The 19,358-nt window shown below is 51.0% G+C and overlaps 1 protein-coding gene across 1 annotated transcript; it reads right to left on the reverse strand.

Moving 5' to 3' along the window:
• Window positions 1-5,952: 5,952 nt before the first annotated feature.
• On the reverse strand, window positions 5,953-19,275 carry CCS (copper chaperone for superoxide dismutase). Its single transcript, XM_030833472.3, has 8 exons — window positions 19,115-19,275; window positions 18,724-18,796; window positions 12,090-12,227; window positions 11,708-11,885; window positions 11,058-11,118; window positions 6,518-6,595; window positions 6,343-6,446; window positions 5,953-6,261 (listed from the first exon to the last, which is right to left on the reverse strand). The coding sequence occupies exons 1-8, from the start codon at window positions 19,151-19,153 to the stop codon at window positions 6,108-6,110; spliced, it is 825 nt and encodes a 274-aa protein (XP_030689332.1). The 5' UTR covers window positions 19,154-19,275; the 3' UTR covers window positions 5,953-6,107.
• Window positions 19,276-19,358: the final 83 nt, after the last annotated feature.

Genomic DNA, 19,358 nt, shown 5'->3' on the forward strand with positions numbered 1-19,358 from the left:
GGCTTCTCTGGTGGCGCAGTGGTTGAGAGTCCACCTGCCGATGCAGGGGACATGGGTTCGTGACCTGGTCCGGGAAGATCCCACATGCCGCGGAGCGGCTAGGCCCGTGAGGCATGGTCGCTGAGCCTGCGCGTCCGGAGGCTGTGCTCCGCAACGGGAGAGGCCACAACAGTGAGAGGCCCGCGTAAAGCAAAAAAAAAAAAAAAAAAAAATTGACTTTAGGGTCACGATTTTTAGCTAAAATGTGTAATTTTTTTTTAAAGTTTGTAAACAGTCGTAGAATAGTTTCAACGTATTTATGAGACTTAACAGGGGGACTTCCCTGATGGTGCAATGGTTAAGAATCTGTCAATGCAGGGGACACAGGTTCGAGTCCTGGTCCGGGAAGATCCCACATGCCGTGGAGCAACTAAGCCCGTGAGCCACAACTACTGAAGCCCATGTACCTAGAGCCCATGCTCAGCAACAAGAGAGAAGCCACTGCAATGGGAAGCCTGCGCACTACAGCAAAGGGTAGCTCCCGCTTGCCACAACTAGAGAAAGCCTGCGTGCAGCAATGAAGACCCAAAGCAGCCAAAAGTCAGTAAGTAAATAAATTTATTTTTTTTAAAAAGGATAGGGATGGGCTTCCCTGGTGGCACAGTGGTTGAGAGTCCGCCTGCCGATGCAGGGGACACGGGTTCGTGCCCTGGTCCGGGAGGATCCCACATGCCGCGGAGCGGCTAGGCCCGTGAGCCATGGCCGCTGAGCCTGCGCATCCGGAGCCTGTGCTCCGCAGTGGGAGAGGCCACAACAGTGAGAGGCCCGCGTACCGAAGAAAAAAAAAAGGAAAAAAAAAAAGGATAGGGACCCACATAATAGAATATTTTTAAAAGAAAAAAAGACTTAGGAAGTATGTTGAGAAGTTTACATTTAGGCTAGGAATCTGTGGTATTTAAGAAAATTAAACATATTAAATATACAAATACAATTCTTTAAAGTTTGAAGGAATTTAAGTTGCAGATGGGTATGATTATTTAAAGGAGTCCAATGTAGCCAACCAGAGTTTATCAAAGAAAAGGTAAAGATAATAACTCTTATCTTACTAGATTTATAGATAGAACAATAAACGTTGTAAAGTTAAAGCCTTAAGGAAAGCTAGGCTTTAAGTATGTTACTTTAATACAATTGAATAGTAACCTGTATTAGTTTCCTGTGGCTGCCGTGACAGATCACCAAAAAACTGGGTGCCTTAAAACAACAGAAAGTTATTCTCTCACAGTTCTGGAGGCTAGAAGTCCAAATTAGTAGCACTGGGCTGAAATCAACATGTCAGCAGGGCCTTGTGCCCTCCAGAGACTCTAAGAGATAAACTGTCCCTGCCAGCTAGCTTCTGGTGGCCGCTGGCATCCCTAGGCTTGTGGCCGCGTCACTCTAGTCTCCAAGGTCAACATCATTAAACTTCTTTCCGGACTTCCCTGGCGGTCCAGTGGTTAAGACTCCATGCTTCCACTGCAGGGGACACAGGTTCATCCCTGGTCGCGGAATTAAGATCCCGTATGCCCCGTGGTGCCGGGGGGTTGTGGGGGGGACCTCCTGGGCCTTCTTCTTGTAAGAATACCTGTGCTTGCATTTAGGGCCCATCGAGGTAATCCAGGATAATCTCATCTAAAAATCTGTAACTCAATCATATCTGCCAAGACCCTTTTTCCCAGATAAGGTAATATTTACAGCTTCCAGAGATTAGGACCCGATAATTTGTGTGTGGTAGTGGAAGCATTATGAGCCTATCACAGTAACTTTAAAAAAAGAAGTAATCACAGTCTCTTCAGGTGCACCAATACCACTAACATGCATCATAGACACAGGGACAGGATTCTCTCCTGCTGAAATTTTTAGCGGTATTATTAGGCAATTAGACCAAGGGAACCCAGAGCACTTTGCTCTTGGCCTTAAAGCTCAGCCCTCTCTCTGTTATGGTGCTTTCTATCACCAGGGTTTTTAGGTATAATCTCCTCTCTCTCTCTCTCTGTCTCTGGCTAAGATACCTCAAGTCCTTTTTGGAAGTACGTGACATATATGTATTTAAATTAGAGGGGAAGATGTTGGGGGCTGGAGGATAGTCCTGACTCTACTCCTAAAACACATAGCTCCAGTTTTTTTGTTGTTGTTTTTTTTGTTTTGTTCTTTGGCCGTGACCCGCAGCTTGGGGGATCTTAGTTCCCCAACCAGGGAATGAACTTGTGCCCCCTGAAGTGGAAGCCTGGAGTCTTAACCACTGGACCACCAGGGAAGTCCCTAACTAGTTTTTTTTTTTTTTGGCCGCGTTGGGTCTTCATTGCTGCCCACCGGCTTTCTCTGGTTGCGGTGAGCGGGGGCTACTCTTGGTTGCGGTGCGTGGGCTTCTCATTACAGTGGCTTCTCTTGTTGCAGAGCATGGGCTGTAGGCGTGCGGGCTTCAGTAGTTGTGGCACACGGGCTCAGTAGTTGTGGCCCATGGACTTAGTCGCTCCTCGGCATGTGGGATCTTCCCAGACCAGGGCTCGAACCTGTGTCCCCTGCATTGGTAGGCGGATTCTTAACCACTGCGTCACCAGGGAAGTCCCCCTAACCAGTTTTAAAACATGAGACTAGTAGTTCTCAAACTTTAGTATGCCTCAAAATCACCTACAAGCCTTTTTTTTTAAATTTTTTTATTGGAGTACACTTGATTTACAATGTTGCATTAGTTTCTGCTGTACAGCAAAGTGAATCAGTTATACATATACATATATCCACTCTTTTTTATTCTTTTCCCATATAGGTCATGACAGAGCACTGAGTAGAGTTCCCTGTGCTATACAGTAGGTCCTTATTAGTTTTCTATTTTATATATAGTAGTGTGTATATGTCAATCCCAACCTCCCAGTTTATCCCTCCCCACCCCGCCAAAGGCTTTTAAAACAGATTCCTAGGCTTCACTCACCAAGTGTCTGATTCAGTAAGTCTGGAGTGAAGCTCCAGAATTTGCATTTCAAACATTTCCAGGTGTTGCTCAAGCCTCTGGTCAGGGATGACAAGGGCCCCCACTTGAGAGCCACTGGTAGTGGTAAAGCAGAGAAGACAGAGGAGGAACAGAGAGAAGGGTTTTCAGAAGCCAGACTTTCACTTACCTTCGCATAATCGCCCCCACCTCTTCCAAGGACCCCACCTGTGGCCAGGAGCCCTTGAGCCGAGGCTCTGCCACGGCTCTGAAGAGTGACTCCAACTGGGCCCCTCTACCAGGATTCAGCTGGGGAGATCTCCCGCTTGGGAAAAAGGAGCAGCTCTACAAACCCACAATGTGGAACCCCAGGCAGAACTGAGAATGCAATGCCAGAAGGTGAAAACCCAGGGGGAAGAGGGCAGAAGAGATAGGAGGTTTCCAAGACATGGATTATGAGGCTGGGCACTGGCAGCCACTGAGAAAGCAGCTGCGGCAGAGGAAAGATGCTAAAGGGCAGCTGAGAGAACAGGGGGCAAAAGAAAGTATCTGGGTTCCCTGAGACACAGTGCAAAAATCCTTGGAGTTACACATGATTTTGAGCAATTTGTGGAACAGTTTTTTTTTCTTTTTCTTTTTTTGGCTGAGCCGCACGGCTTGTGGGATCTTAGTTCCCCAACCAGGGATCGAACCCCTGCCCCCCGCAGTGGAAGCACCAAGTCTTAACCACCGGACCACCAGGGAAGTCCCTGAAAACTTCTACTTATGGCAAATGACTCTTGCTTTCCATACTTTACACTGAGAACCAATATAGACTTAGAACCAGACCACCTGGGTCTGAATCTAGACTTGGCCAAGTAACTAGCTGTGTGATCTTGGGCAAGTTACATAATCACCCTGTGTTCCACTTTTCTCATCTGTGACATAGGATAATAACAGAACCTACTGGGAATTCCCTGGCAGTCCAGTAGTTAGGACTCGAGCTTTCACTGCCAACTAAGATCCCACGAACCACGTGGCGTGGCCAAGAAAAAAACAAAAACAAAAACAGAACCTACCTTGTAGTATTGTCATGAGGATTCAATGAATTACTGCACGTGAAGTGTTCAGAATAGAGTCTGGCACTTAATCATCATTATACAGGTGTTAGCTAATATGATTAAATTTTCCTTTTTTTTTCCTTTTGTGGTACGCGGGCCTCTCACTGTTCTGGCCTCTCCTGTTGCGGAGCACAGGCTCCGGAAGCGCAAGCTTAGCGGCCATGGCTCCCGGGCCCAGCCGCTCTGCGGCGTGTGGGATCTTCCCGGGCCAGGGCACAAACCCGTGTCCCCTGAATCGGCAGGTGGACTCTCAACTACTGCGCCACCAGGGAAGCCCTAAATTTTCCTTTTTAAGTAAGTTTAAAAGTGAATTAATTTAAAGAATAGTATTTGGTAAATGATAGTACAGATGGTTGGTGGACATGGCAGAAGTTGAGAGAGAACATGAAAATGCCTGAATTTGGCAAAGATTTTCCACCTGTGCTCCCTGAAGCCCCAGGGTTTTTGGGAAGCTTAGTCAGAGCTAAGCATCTTTGGCTGTAGATCCACTTCTGCTTTACAGATAGGGTTTCAAGGTATTTGAACAGTGTTCTGTGATTTAAAAACAAAGTTTGAAAACCACACGGCTAAGAGTTTAGAAGAAAGAAAAGTTAATGGGGATACTGATCCCTTAGGAGTAGAAAAAGAGTGGCAGGGGATGGTGAGCGGTTTAGCCATAAATGGGTTAAATCCAGCTAGAATTCCAGAATGAAGGTGAGAGGAGGTCAGGAGTTGGCTGTGAGCAGAGTCCAAGGGGAGTTCCTGCAATGATTCTGAGGTGGAGAAACACAGTCCGGGTCCCAGGCTTAAAAGGACTTGGTTCCCCAGGAACCAAGGGGGGCTGGAAAGCAACCAGCATAGGTTTGGCGAGAAAAGAGCAGGGCTAGAGGCAGAGCCAGCAGTCTTGAGAGGGAAACAGACAGGGCCCAGGGAATGGGAGCAGAGCCAGGTGCCTCAAGCCAAGGCCAGCTGGCTGTTAATCCACCCACCTTGCTCCAAGCAGGCAGTGTAAGGGGCAAAGTTTGCACTCTGCCAGCCTAACACGTCACAAAAGCAGCTTCGTCATGGATGAGCAAGCATGACACAGTCCAGTGGGGGCAGGGGGCACAACAGATGATTGCAAAGCCCCAGAATTCCCGGCCCCAATTCCCCAAGGAATTCGATGTCCTTGGACATCGGCCATCCCTGTGAGAGGGGAGCCTGGCTGGGTCGGCCTCCAGGGGCCGCATTTGGCCTCAGAATCACAGGCACTGCTCCCTTAACTTACCCTGTGCCAGGCCCTGTGCCAAACACTTTATTTACTCGATTAATTAAGAGTCTTTTACTTGCGAGTAAGGAAATCAACTCAAGCCACATTAACTTTTTTTAGAAAGTGGGTGATGATGCATTGGTGGGGGGATGGTCTCTTGACTCCCAGATCAGGAGGTCGCTGGCCTCAGGAAAGGCCCAGAGTGCAGACTCTGGAGCATCTGGCATCCTCCTGCGACTCTTAGGTTCTCCCTGTGCATCTGCCTCATTCTTCCTCCTCAGCCGATGGGCTTTTTCTGATACTCGGTCCATAATGCAGGGAGAAGAGGCCCACCCACAGCTCCCATATTCCCATGTTACAGATCCAACCCCAGGGAGAAACTAAAGCTGGATCCACTTTGATTTCTCTGGGAAAGCAAGGCCCTGTGTGGGTCAGGTGTCCATTTTGGTTCCAACTGGCCATAGTGAAGGGAGGGGGACAGGCCACAAACAGAAATATGTCTGCTATGGTCCTTCACTCTGACCCTGAGGAGAAGGATACGGCCCTCAGGAACTGGTTGGCTTTGAATCCAGTTTTCTTTGCCTCTAAAGCCAAGAGGTGGCCCTCGACAGGGAGGACAGAGGCAGAGGGACTGTGGTTATTAAGCCCATTAAGGGACAACAGGACATGGACAAAACACCAAGTTCCATATGAAAATAAAACTTTAATTTGCCAAGGGAAGATCACAGCAACCCCTACACACCCCACACACTAGTGCTCCTAGGACTGGGTGAGCAGGGCCTCCCTCTGGAAGTGCTCAGCAGGGAGGACAGTGACAGACGCGAGGCTGAGGCTGTGCTCAGAGGTGGGCGGGGGGACTGGCGGGCTGCTTTCGCCCGTCGCCAGCGATGGGCCGGCCTCGCTCCTCCCAGATGGTGAGCCCGTCGCAGGAGCAGATCTGCTTGGGGTTCTGGAAAAGGCCAGCAGAGCGTGCGATGATGCCACAGGCCAACCTGCGGAAGAGCAGTGGGGTTGAGATGAGCACCTGCCTGGCCCCTCCCGGTCTCCGCGGGCACTGCGGGCAGAGCACTCACCCCTCTCCTGAGTTCCCTGTGATCCTGGACAAGGGATGGCCACCCCGGCCCAGGTCGTCTTCTCCCTCATCGACGACCAGGCTTCGGCCAATCACATCACACACCTTTGAGGGGAGACAAAGACCTCAGACAGTGGACCTGTTAGGAAAGGTCCCCACCTTCTTTTCCACCTCACCTTCAGCCTCTCATCCTCTATCCTGAAGACGGCTCGGCCATCAGCTTCAGCGTAGATGTTCCCTAGGTCTCCACGGTGCTGCAATGAGACCCGGGGGGGAAAGGGCACGTGGGACATGGCTGCTAACTTCTGGCTTCCCAGTATCTGGGTCCCCTTCCTCAAAGTACCAGTGTCCTCCTATGGGTCCAGTCTGGTAGGATGAAGGGACGGCCCAGGACACAAGGAAGGAAACTGGACTCTCTCTCCCTGGAACTAAAATCCTGGGCACGCTGAATGACAGCACGCTGAAAACGGCCAGTGACTCCCTCCCTAGGAAGTCATGTCACTAGACCAGGCTGCTTCTCCTACAAGGCTGCTGCCCAGTCTGCATCCAAGCCTCAGAATCTAGCCTGGTTCCTGCTCTTTTCCAAGCCCACTTCTCCAGCCTCCCGATGACTCTGTGAGCCCCTGGTAGTCTGCAGTTCCCCTGGGCTTAAGTTGGCCAAGCTTGGCTTCTTGACCATCAGAGGCAGTCAGCATCCCTTCCCTGACGTCCGGCCTCCAGGAAAAGAAGAAACACAGGGGCAGAGGGCGTCTCCTGCCCCCAACACCTGGTTCTGCCCACCTTCTCCCTTGAAGGTAATAAAAATGTCCTGGGACTTCCCTGCTGGTCCAGTGGCTAAGACTCTGCGCTCCCAATGCAGGAGGCCCGGGTTTGATCCCTGGTCAGGGAACTAGATCCTGCATGTCGCAGCTAAAGATCCCGCATGCCACAACTAAAAAGATCCTGCACACCGCAACTAAAGAGATCCCGCACGCCCCAACTAAGACCCGGTGCAGCCAAATAAATAAATAAATATATATATTTAAAAATGTCCTAACACAGCTACGGAGCTCCGCCTACATCAGATACCCTCTGCCAGGCAGGGTGGGAGGTGATGGTGTATATGTGGTCAACACCCCTCAAGGGGTTCAGAGCATGGTGAGGAGACAGACATGGAACAGACTAGTGATTACAAAACATAGGGTTAGCACAATAGTGAGTGTGTTTCCTGGTGACAAGGCCCTACTGATGAGTCCCAGAGACCCACGTCTGTCTGTGCAAATAAATTGCCCCCAACCTGACACTTGGGCAGAAGTAAGAGCCTGAGCCAACATGGGCTGGTACACATGGCCTTGCCGCAAAGCAGGGTCACAAAGCATGTCACTGTGTGACGGGGCTGACGAGCAAGCAGCAAGAAGAGCCACTTCTGCTTTATCTTGTTTCCCTTTGGGACGTCTGCTGCTCACACCTGGCACTTTTTGCTGTGCCGGGTGTTGGGGCCTTTTGCGGTAGGAAGATAAAGGCGGGGGAGGTGTTTCCAGGACTGGGCGGAGGAGCAAGCGGCCTGGTGTGTGGCTCAGAGGCACGAGCCAGCAGCAGAGGGTCAGGAGACGCAGGCTTTCTAGTCCCTCCCCTGCACACGGGTGGGTGGAACTGGGCCAGGTGGCACTGAACGTCACACCAAGTAGCCACGTGAGATCTGTCCCCTTGGGTACTGGGGAGTTAAGAAAGGTTTCAGGCAGGGGTGTGACCTTGTCACTCCATGCTTTGGAACAATTCCTCTGATACCGTGCATGAAGGGAGGTGGATGGGGAGAGAAGGGAAGGAAGCTTAGAAACCAGTTAGGAGATGTGCAAAGGGACAACCAGGCTTGGACATAAATCCCCACACTGAATTCACTTCTGTCTGGACAAAACCAGACGCTGAAATCCAAAAGGAACATGCCAGTCATCATGGCTCCTTGGACATGTAGCTCTTGCTCAAGTCTTCCTCTGCCTATACCGAGGGCTCGGGTACAAGACAGCAGCTGGTCCCAGCCCCTTCAGATGCCCTCCCCGGGAGGGGCCCAGGCCGAGGCACGGGTCACGAGGGGGTCTTCTGCCCTTCAGAAACTCCACTTCCTAAGAGGCATAGCGCTGCCAGTTCCCAGACCTCCTTCTTGCCGGTTCAAGCCTCCAGGGCTTTGTCTACGGGGCGTCCCCTGTTGAGCCTCCATTCCCACTCTCCCTTCTTCACCTGCCTGATTCCTGCTCAGCACCTTTCAAGGCTTCAATGAGGAAGACTGCCTCTAAGATGCACCCCCTGGATTCACACCCTGTGTGCTCCACCACAAGGGTGGGCTGGACCTGGCGTCACCTCCAAGCTTACGTTACAAAAGGAGCGTGGCTTCAGTCTTGGACGCCTTCTCTCTCTCACTTGCTCTGACGGCAGCCAGCTGCTGTGCTGTGCACTGGCCTAGGGAGAGGCCCACCTGGCAAAGGACTGATGTCTCTGGCCAACAGCCAGGGAGGCCCTGAGGCCGGCCAACAGCAACATGAGCTCGTGTGGAAGTGGGTCCTCCCCACATCGAGCCTTGAGAGACCCGAAGACAGAGGTCCCCAGCTAAGCTATACCCGAATTCCTACCCCAGAGAAACTGTGAGATGACAAATGCTTGTTGTTTGTTTTAAACCTGGGAGTTCCCTGGTGGTCCAGTGGTTAGGACTTGGCGCTTTCACTGCTGTGGGTTCGATCCCTGGTTGGGGAGCTAATATCTGCACAAGCCGAGAAGCTTGGCCAAAAAAAAACCCAAAGGGCTTCCCTGGTGGCGCAGTGGTTGAGAGTCCGCCTGCCGATGCAGGGGACACGGGTTCGTGCCCCGGTCCGGGAAGATCCCACATGCCACAGAGCGGCTGGGCCCGTGAGCCATGGCTGCTGAGCCTGCGCGTCCGGAGCCTGTGCTCCACAACGGGAGAGGCCACAACAGTGAGAGGCCCGCGTACCGCAAAAAAAACAAAAAACAAAAAAACAAAAAACCCTAAGTTTGGAGTAATTTGACTCTCGGCAATAGATAACTGACACACAGAACGCAAGTATGACACTATGCAATGGACCCAGGGGGCGGGGGGCGAGGAGTAAAAACTTTGATCACTAGAAATGTGACAGAGCTGTCAAAAGTCCAAAAAAACAAAAATCACTTACATGAATTAAGAAACACACACCATGTTTTCATTTGTTTGCCCTCCCCTGCACACGGGTGGGTGGGGCTCTGTGACGGGGCTGACGAGCAAGCAGCAAGAAGAGCCACTTCTGCTTTATCTTGTTTCCCTTTGGGACGTCTGCTGCTCACACCTGGCACTTTTTGCTGTGCCGGGTGTTGGGGTCTTTTGCGGTAGGAAGATTAAGGAGGGGGAGGCGTTTCCAGGACTGGGCGGAGGAGCAAGCGGCCTGGTGTGTGGCTCAGAGGCTGATCCCCTCTGAATCCCTGAGGAGGGGAACACATAGCCCCGCAGGCGGAGGAGACGGAATCAGGTGTGTGTGGACAGGGCGTCAGGAAACATCCCATCACTGAGAGAGGAGGCCGTCCTCCTGGCACGACATCCAGGACAAAATGTCAGCTTGGTGTTAAAACGTCTTTAACGCCTCTCTGACATTCACTAATCACCCTGACAACGGTAAAGCAGGCCGTAGTCCCTGGCAGGACCCTAATGACACGTTTTAGGTCTGCACTGATGTACCTTCACAATGATCCTCCTCTTGGGGCTAGAAGTACTGGTTTCTTATTTTCTGTGGCCATATCAAGTTTCTTGTTAAAAATAAATCTACCTTAATTACATGAATGATGTCTTGATTTTCTTCAAAATAATGGTGGAGAAGGGTCGGGGGGTAGATGAAGCAGGACTGGCCACGAGTTGGTAACTGGGTGACAGGGACATGGGGGTTCGGGACTCTAGTTTCTCCACTTTTAGAACTTGTTTGAAACCTTCAGTGATAGATTAAAATGTTAAAAATAACTAAATTTACCTAAGGGGAAAAAAATCAGTCAATTTAAATAAAAACATTGAGTAACTAACAGAACAAGTAGTACTCAGATAAGGCAAGAATCATTAAGGCAGCATGTGACTCACTGCTGATGGGGAAACAATTCTCTGGTGTAAAATTAAACTCCAGGGCCAGGAGCTGCAGCGTCAGGGACAGCGTTTTGTTTTTTGTTTTGTTTTTTTTTTGGCCACACCATGAGGCATGCGGAACTTCCCCGATGAACGATCGAACCCATGTCCTCCGCAGTGGAAGTGAGGAGTCTTAACCACTGGACCACCAGAGAAGTTCTGGGATGGCCTTTCTAGTTTAGGTAAAACCTTTAACTTCCACACCATCACCTTCTCCAGGAAGCTTTCTCCCATTGCATGTGCCCCTCGGGCTGGGTCAGGAGCTTGCTCTGGGCTCCCAGGGCCTCCGGCAGGCTCCTGCAAGGATTCTCTCACTGCACTGCAACCAAGGAGTTCTCAGTGTCTCCCTCACCAGACTGTGAGTCTTAGGGAGCAGGCCTTCAACACAGAAAGTGTCAATAAATGTTTCTAAATGGAACCAAAAAAGTGAGGGAAAAAGACCCCAACAAAAAGGAATCATACTTTCAGGCCCCAAGAGCTGCGTGCCCTGCCTCTGAGACTTTGGGTTCTCTCTCAGCCTAAAAAGAATACTTACCTGGTCGGGGAGTTCCCTGGTGGCCTAGTGGTTAGGATTCTGGGCTTTCACTTACCCGGTCAGAGTCCTGGGGACCTCCATGAGACATTCCATCAGGGTTAAAGTGGTCCCCACAGCTAAGAAGGAAAGATAGCAGGTGGGCAGTGAAACAATAGCTCACAGGCCAGGTGATCCATCCTCTTACTTGACATTTGTTTCATTTATTCATTCACTCACTTATTCATTCATCCACTCATTCAACACACAGGCCCACTCTGTGCCAGGCTCTGAGTTGAGGGCACTAAGAAGAATCAGTCATGGGACCTGCCCTCAATAAGCTTCCAGGCGAGACACAGATGAGTAAACAACTAATGGCATGACAGCATGACAAACACCGTGACATGGAGACCTGACTCTCCCGTGTCCAGGAGTCACCTTCCATCTCGGAGGCAGTAAGGTGGCTAGGAGCAGGAGTGTCTAGGTCAGATTTTGGTTCAAATCCCCACTCTACCATTTACATGCTCTAGGGTCTTTGACAAGACATTTAACCTTTCTGAGTCTCAGTTTTCTCATCTGTAGACTGGGCCTTTGTGTATATGCCTCCCAGGGTACTTGTGAGGATCAAACGTGAAAGAGTGTGTGAAAAGCTGAACACAGCCCCCTGCACTTATGTGGGTGCACAACTGGGGCAATAAGGATGCTACAGGGAGGTTACAGAGGACTCACCTGTTGCAGTTCCTTGTGAGGTCTCCGAACTCATGGACGTGCAGTCCGTGCAGCCCAGGCTGCAGGCCGTCAATGGTCCCCTCGATGAGGCAGCGCTCAGGGGTCAGCTGTAGGAAGTGCACCACTCCCTGCACAGGGCCAGGCCCCCCGAGAATGGCCACTGCTGCCCCCAGATTCTCTGTAAGGTATTAAACACCAGGGCTGGCTCGTCACCTCACCCAGCCCCACCCATTTATCAACTTGGAAACGACGTGGAGAGAGCCCCCATAACTTCGCGGGGTCCCTAAAGCCACGCCAACCCGAGCCCCCAAAGGCCATGGTTGGATCTGTACCACACCCAGGCCACCTCCCTCCCAGAGAGGCCAAGGCCAAGGTTACTCACGGAACAGGCCACTGCCCATGCCCTTGAGTACCGCCTGCCTCCCAGTGCCTTCTAGAAGGGCCTGCACCTCCTGGCTGGGCAGGGTGGTCTGTACCAGGACCATCTGGTTCTCCAACTGCACCTCCACACTCTGGACACCTGGGAGAAGACAGGAGACAGTGGGCAGCAGAGGGCTGGCACCCCTGTGCTGGGAGCAGGGAAGAGAGAATCAGGGGGCCATTCCCCATCCCCATCTTAACCAACCTTCCTATGGTTGGAGGCAAGCTCTGAAGCTGTCTTCTAGCTGTGTAAGGCCCTTAACCTCTCTGAGTTTGTTTCTTTATGAATAAAGTGGGGATAACGCCATCTTGCCCCCAGGAGTGTTGTGAATTCTTATTTCATGCGAGGCATTATTTATAACTTTTTTTTTTTTTTTTTTGTGCGGTACGCGGGCCTCTCACTGTTGTGGCCTCTCCCGTCGTGGAGCACAGGCTCCGGACGCGCAGGCTCAGTGGCCACGGCTCACGGGCCCAGCCGCTCCGCAGCATGTGGGATCTTCCCGGACCGGGGCACGAACCCGTGTCCTCTGCATCGGCAGGTGGACTCCCAACCACTGCGCCACCTGGGAAGCCCCTCTTTATAACTTTTGAAACACAGATAGTTCTTTTAAAAATGTTTCAGCACAACATTGTAAATCAACTATACTTCAATTTTTAAAAATTAAACAATAAAAAAAAATGTTTGTATAAAAGTGGGCTATCAATAGCCACATTACTCATGATAGTCAAAAGGTGAAAACAGCCCCAAAGCCCATCAAATGATGAGTGGATAAACAAAACTCGTACCCATGCAATGGAATACTATTCACCCATAAAAAGGCATTCAGCACTGATACATGCTACAATGTGGATGACCCTTAAAAACATTATGCTAAGTAAAAGCCAGTCACAAAGAGCACATATTAGATGATGTCATTCTGGATGAAATACCCAGAAGAGGTAAATCTATAGAGACAGAAAGTAGATTAGTGGGTAGGGGAGTAGGAGGGTGATAGCTGAAAGGTACAATTTTCTTCATAAGGTGATGAAATAGAAAACTGATAGTGGTAATGGTTGCACAACTCTGTGAATATACTAAAAACCACTGAACTGTATACTTTAATGGATGAATTTTATGATATATGAACATTTCAATAAAGCTGGCACACATAAAAAAGAGGGGGCTATCACCACTATCCTGAAAGCTAACATTTACTGAACATGCACTGTGGGCTTTTTCGTACTTTACCTGTATTAATGCAGTAACCCTGTGAGTTGGGCACTATTATCCCCACTTTACGGATGAGAAAACTGAGGCATAGAGAAGTTAAGCAACTTGCTCCAAGTCACGTTGTAGTGAATGGTGGGACTGGAACTCATCCCAGGCAGCCTAGCTCCAGAGCCCGAGCACTTCACCTGAATACTGCTCACCCTGAGAAGCAGCTCCAGCCTCCAGGCTGGCTTGGCGCCCCTGCCTCCATCCTCCTGTGGCAGTTCCCACTTCTCCTATGTAACTCATGCTGCACCGATTACAATCCTCTGTGTGGGCAGGAGCTCTGTGTGGTCCACAAGGGTCAGGTTCAAAAGTCAGAGGGTCTCAACTGCCCTCCAAATCCCTGAAGCCACCCTGGTGTATACACAACCTGCGGGACGATTCTGACACATGCTCAGTTTTGAGGGCCATCGAGCCACCTCAAAGAAGGACGAGAAGGGGCTTCTCTTTCATTCAGATGTTCAGGGCTCATAAGCCTTTTAAGAGAACTCTTGAATCCTGAGCCAGAGCACAGGGGATGGCTGGGAACTCTGAGGGATGATCTCACCTGTGGAGCTTACAACCATTCTGCTCTGATCTTAGTAAGTGTGTCTGTTGCTCTGGCAGGGTAGAGCCCATGGGAGCCGGGAGCCCTGGGCAGCCCAGAAGACAGGTTAAGCGAGGCATGTCCCTCTGCTGAGCCAATGCTGTGTGAACTGAAGGCTGCACTGACTGTCTGCATTCCCTTCATCCTTGGTTCCCCCACCCACCACCACCCCCGCCCTGTATTCGTTCAACAAACGTGTGCTGGGCCTGGAGGAGGCCAGGGTCAGGGAAAGCACCAGTCCTAGTCCGCAGGGAGCTCATGGGCTGTGGGAGAATCAAGACTACACCTGGATTAACCATCAGGCAGAGATGGGAATAACAGTCCCTGAGGCACACACAAGGAACCTCAGCTGTTCAGATTCCTTCCAACTTGAGGCCAAACGGGGAGATGGTACTGGGCGGAGGTAGCACCCAAGAGGCAGGACTGTTTGGCCTGTGGTTACAAAGGGTCCCACGGTCTTGCTTCTACAGATCCCCTGCCCCATCGGTGACACTGTTGGGGGAGGGGCCGAATTTGTAAACAGAAATCAGACAGACACACCCATCTCCTCCCGGCAAGTACTGGGCAATTCTGCCAGAAGAAAACCCCCCAAATAACCCAACTGCCTGTCACTTAACACAATGTCTCATCCTGGGCCACCTAGCGTGAAGCCTTGGAGCTCCAGGTCCACCCAGAGGTGCCTCTGGATGCCAAAGTGGTAGGGAGGACGGCAGGGAACTCTGAGCCTCTAGGGAATGCCAAGAGCTGTGTGCTCAGCTTTACACACATCAGGACAGTGATACTGTCCTCCTCTGGCAAGTGAAGAAATGAGGCTGGAGGGCTTCTCAACTGGCTCGAGATCGCAAAGCTCAGAAGGCAGCCTGTCCAACTCCAGAGCTGATGCTTGGTCCCCTTGCCCCACAGGAAGAAGGACTGGGCCCCAAAGGATTGATTGTCTGAGGCTCCCAGAGCTTAAGTAAGCATGCAGTGTGAGGGATTCACTTGCCTATTCATTCATTTAACAAATGTACACTAAGTGCCTATCATGCGCCCCGTTCCAGGCAGTAGGGATGCAGCAGGGAACAAGTCAGGTGATGTCTCTGCCCCATCAAGCAGCATGTGTTCCAGCACAGGAATATGGATATCAAACACATGCACAGGGAGATTCAGATAGGGCAAAGTGTGCTCAATGAAACAGCTATTGGGGAACAACCGGGGCGTGAGCCACTTAGGCTGGTGAAGGAAAGTTTCTCTGAGCCTTTAAGCATAGGCCTGAATGTAGTCAGGGAAGAGCATTCCAGCAGAGGGTACAGTTTGGGCAAAGACCCTGAGGCAGGAACAACATCTATGTGTTCTAGGAAGAGAAAGGCCCAGTGGCTGGAGCTGGAGTAAAGAGAATGATAAGATACAAAGTTGTAAGTGGAGACCAATGAAACGAAGCCCTGCAGGCAACAGGAAAGAATCTGGAATTTAATTTTAATGCAAGGGGAGGCCATTGGCAGAGGCCACAGAGTACAGTGGTTGAGGGTGTGGGCTCTGGAGTTGAAATTCTGAGTCTGCCACCTACTAGCTGTGCGGCCTTAGCTTACTCAACCTTTCTGTTTTCTTTTCAGTTTCTTCCTCTACAAATGGAGATAACAATACGACGTACTTCAGCAGGCTACTGAAGGCCTAAACGAGTTATCTCATATAGAGCACTTAGAACAGTGCCTGGCCTATGGGAAGCTCTTAAATATTAGGACTTTCACAGGATTTTAAGCAGAGCAGTGACAACATCTGATGTATGATTTAAAAAATCATTCTTAGCAATTTCCTGGCGGTCCAGTGGTTAGGCTTTCACTGCCAAGGGTGCAGGTTCGACCAGCGGGTTGGGGAACTAAGATCCCACGAGCCACGCGGGGCAGTCAAAAAATAAAATAAAATAAAATAATTGAAAATAAAAAAGGAAAAAAATCACTCTGGTTTCTATGTGAAGAACCTATCGGAAAGGGCAACAGAGAGCCCAAAGATGAGGTTCTCGTGTGGGTTGTGGTGAGGTGAGGTGGTCTGGTTTGGTGTGAAGCCCAAAGTACAGAAAAAGAGTTTTAGACACAGCAGACAAGACTTTCTGATGGACTGGCTTTGGCACAGGTAGGTTGCTGCTCTGGGGTCTCCTAAGAAGAGCTGCGTCTCTGCACTGAAAGTGGGAGGGCCCCAGTGGGAAGCTCCTTGTGACTGCAATTCCCAAAACCTTGACCTGAGTCTGAACCAAGAACGCTGGCTCCCCAGCTGAGCAGCAGTTCGGTTTGGCTGGTGTGGAGTGTGGCCTGGCCAGTAGTACCTGTTTAGCTCAGAGCCCAGAGAGGGAGAAAAGATAAGGCCGTAGGGGACTCTAGGGTGGGTGATAAGAGTTCAAGGAAGTGAGCCTTGGGCTGGGAGGTCCTCCCACTTACCCTTAGGAGGAGAGCAGAGCCTTCTTCCCCAAAGCCCAGGCCTCCTGGAGAGGGCAAATCACCCGATCACTCTTTCTGTCTCCCTCTCTGTATCTGGGAAGCCAGCCCATGAGAAAGCGAAGCTGCTTCCAGTTACCCAGACCAGAAAATGTAGTCACCAGAAGTCTTTATCTGGCCTCTAAGAAACCTGCAGAGGGCTAAAAACTGCCCTATGTCCAACAGAAGTCCAGCTGTCTGCTCTCCCAGTAAGAATGTTTTACAGGAGGTAGAGTTCAACAGCTTTGGAAAGCTTTGGTCAGAACACTCCACTCTCAGTGGAATGGCTCAGTTTTCTCAGACACTCACCCCTCATTCCCAAACACATAGTCAAAGCAAACCCAGCTTTAGGATCTGTCCCCCTCTGCAAACATGGCACTGGAAGCCAGCACCAAGCGCTCTGGGGGCTGAGGGCAGGTGCTGCCCGGCCGCTGCGCACCAGCCCCGCTCTGCTCTCCATGCATAAGATTCATGGGCAAACGTGAATGGCTAACAAAGTGAAATGGTGTTGGAACAGTGGGAATCAACAATTTTGCACAGGACGCTTTGGGAGATGTTGTTTACTGTAGTCTGCCTGAAGTTGGGACAAAACTGAACCAACAAGAGCAGTTTGGTGCTTTGGAAAGTGTGAGAGCTGCTAGTGAACTCTAGTTTCCTCTATCAGGAGAAGTAACTGAAATGAATGAAGCTCTTGCAGAAAATCCAGGACTTGTCCACAAATGTTGTTATGAAGATGGTTGGCTGATCAAGATGACATTCAGGAACACCTCAGAACTAGATGAACTAATGGGTAAGGAAGCATATGAGAAATACATAAAATCTATTGAGGAGTGAAAATGGAACCCCTAAATAAGACAGTTTGAACAACTTAAAAAAGATCAGGGACTTCCCTGGCGGTCCAGTGGTTAAGACTCTGCGCTTCCACTGCAGGGGGCACAGGTTCGATACCTGGTGGGGGAACTAAGATCCCACATGACGCACGGTGCGGCCAAAAAAAAAAAAAAGTTTTGTCCCCTCATGCCTCTGCCCAACCAGCTTACCACCTATAAGCCCTGCCTCTCATAATTCCTAAGATTTAGTGGGCTCTCACTACATGCCAAAGACCTTTCTAAAGTGCTTTTACATGTATTAACTAATTTACTCTTCACAATGAACCTCTGGGGTAACTTCCATTACCTTGCCCATTTAAACACTGAAGAAACAGACACAAAAAGTAACATGCACGAGGTCTTAGTGCCATTAAGTGGCAAAGGGGGGATTTGAACCCAAACAGTCTGACTCTAGAGCACATACCCCGAAGACCTAGGACACACTGCTGCCTTATACAGAGCCAAGTGCCACCAATGTCCCAGTTTCAGAAGCCATCACATGGCAGCTCCTCCAAGAACTGCTCTTCCCAGCGCAATGCTTGTGTGCTCATGTTACCTGAGGGCAGAGGCTGTGCCTGAAACATTTGTGAACACTTTTCCCTAAAAAGCCCCCAGTGTCTGGTCTATACCTGAATGACTGGATAAACATTTGACAGAATCAAAGACAGGCAGTTCCCATGGCCATGCTGGTGGCTCTGCCTTCTCAGATCTTTCCGATTGTGCCTGGTCACCTCCAGACCGGCTAGCTGGCTTTTAAGAATCAGGGCCGGACTTCCCTGATGGCGCAGTAGTTAAGAATCTGCCTGCCAATGCAGGGGACATGGGTTCAATCCTTGGTTCGGGAAGATCCCACATGCCGCAGAGCAACTAAGCCTGTGCGCCACAACTACTGAGCCCACGTGCCACAACTACTGAAGCCCGCGCCCTAGAGCCCGTGCTCCGCAACAAGAAAAGCCACGGCAATAAGCCTGTGCACCTCCCCCGCTCGCCGCAACTAGAGAAAGTGCAGCAATGAAGACCTAAAGCAGCCAAAATAAAAAAAAAAAGAATCAGGGCCGCCTAAGATGGAACATGGCTAGGGCTGCTGTTTGCTTTGTCAAGATTATTTTGTTTCTCAAGCAAGAACTGCCTGTGTGCCAGGGAAAACCCCTGTAGGGGGGGACTACGCTCTGCCTCCCTCCTCACCTCCAGGCACTGGAGGTTTAAGACACCAGAAGGGCAGGCAGAGCCAGTAGAAGAATCTGGCAGGGCAGGCCTGAGACCTGCACTCTAGACTCCGCCTCTGGGTCCCTGTGTGACTCTGAGAACATTCCTTCCTCTCTCCAGGTCTCAATTTCTGCATCTGTAAATGGGAGTAGGGTTGGTCTAAGAGATTTGCCTGCCCCTTCCAGAGGCCTCCTGACTGCGCACTGAAAAGTTAATCTGGTTAAGCAGGTTCTTACCTGCTATCCCTTGCAGGGACGTGCGCACCGCGTCCACGCAGCTCTGACAGGTCATCTGCACCGCGAACTCCAGCTGCAAGGACGGGCCGATGAGAGCTAGGGAACCTTCTTGCGTGACCCTGTTTCACTACCTTCCCTGCGACCACCCCCAAAGGCCTGGAGTAACGCCCCACGTGACCCCTCCTCAAGCGCCTTCATTATCACTCACGATCATTCCAAGAGCAACACCCCTCAACATTAACGCCAAGGGCCCTGCTACTCTCACATTCCAGCCTGGATCCCAGGCCCCAACCCAGGTGTACGCTCCTTCCCCCATTCTCAAGTTAACGATCACCCCAGGGGCCGAAGCTCTCGCCCCTGCGAGGCTCCCACACGAGGCCTCGACCCTCACCGTGCAGGTAGTCCCGCGGTCCCCCGAGTCCGATGCCATCCCGAACGCAGTCACCACCGGAGGACCCGAACTGTCCAGGTCCTGTGGCGCCAACCCTGAGACGCGTCGGGAGAGGCGGAGCCCCGGAAGCCACTCCTTGCCCCGCCTCCCGCTGCGAGCGCACGCAAGGCTCTGCATCCCACCCACCCACCCACGGCCACGCTGCGGCGGGCAAGGGCTGCGCAGGCGCACTTGGGCCATCCGG

Source organism: Globicephala melas, chromosome 8 (assembly GCF_963455315.2).
Source record: "Globicephala melas chromosome 8, mGloMel1.2, whole genome shotgun sequence".
Taxonomy (NCBI): Eukaryota; Metazoa; Chordata; class Mammalia; order Artiodactyla; family Delphinidae; genus Globicephala; species Globicephala melas.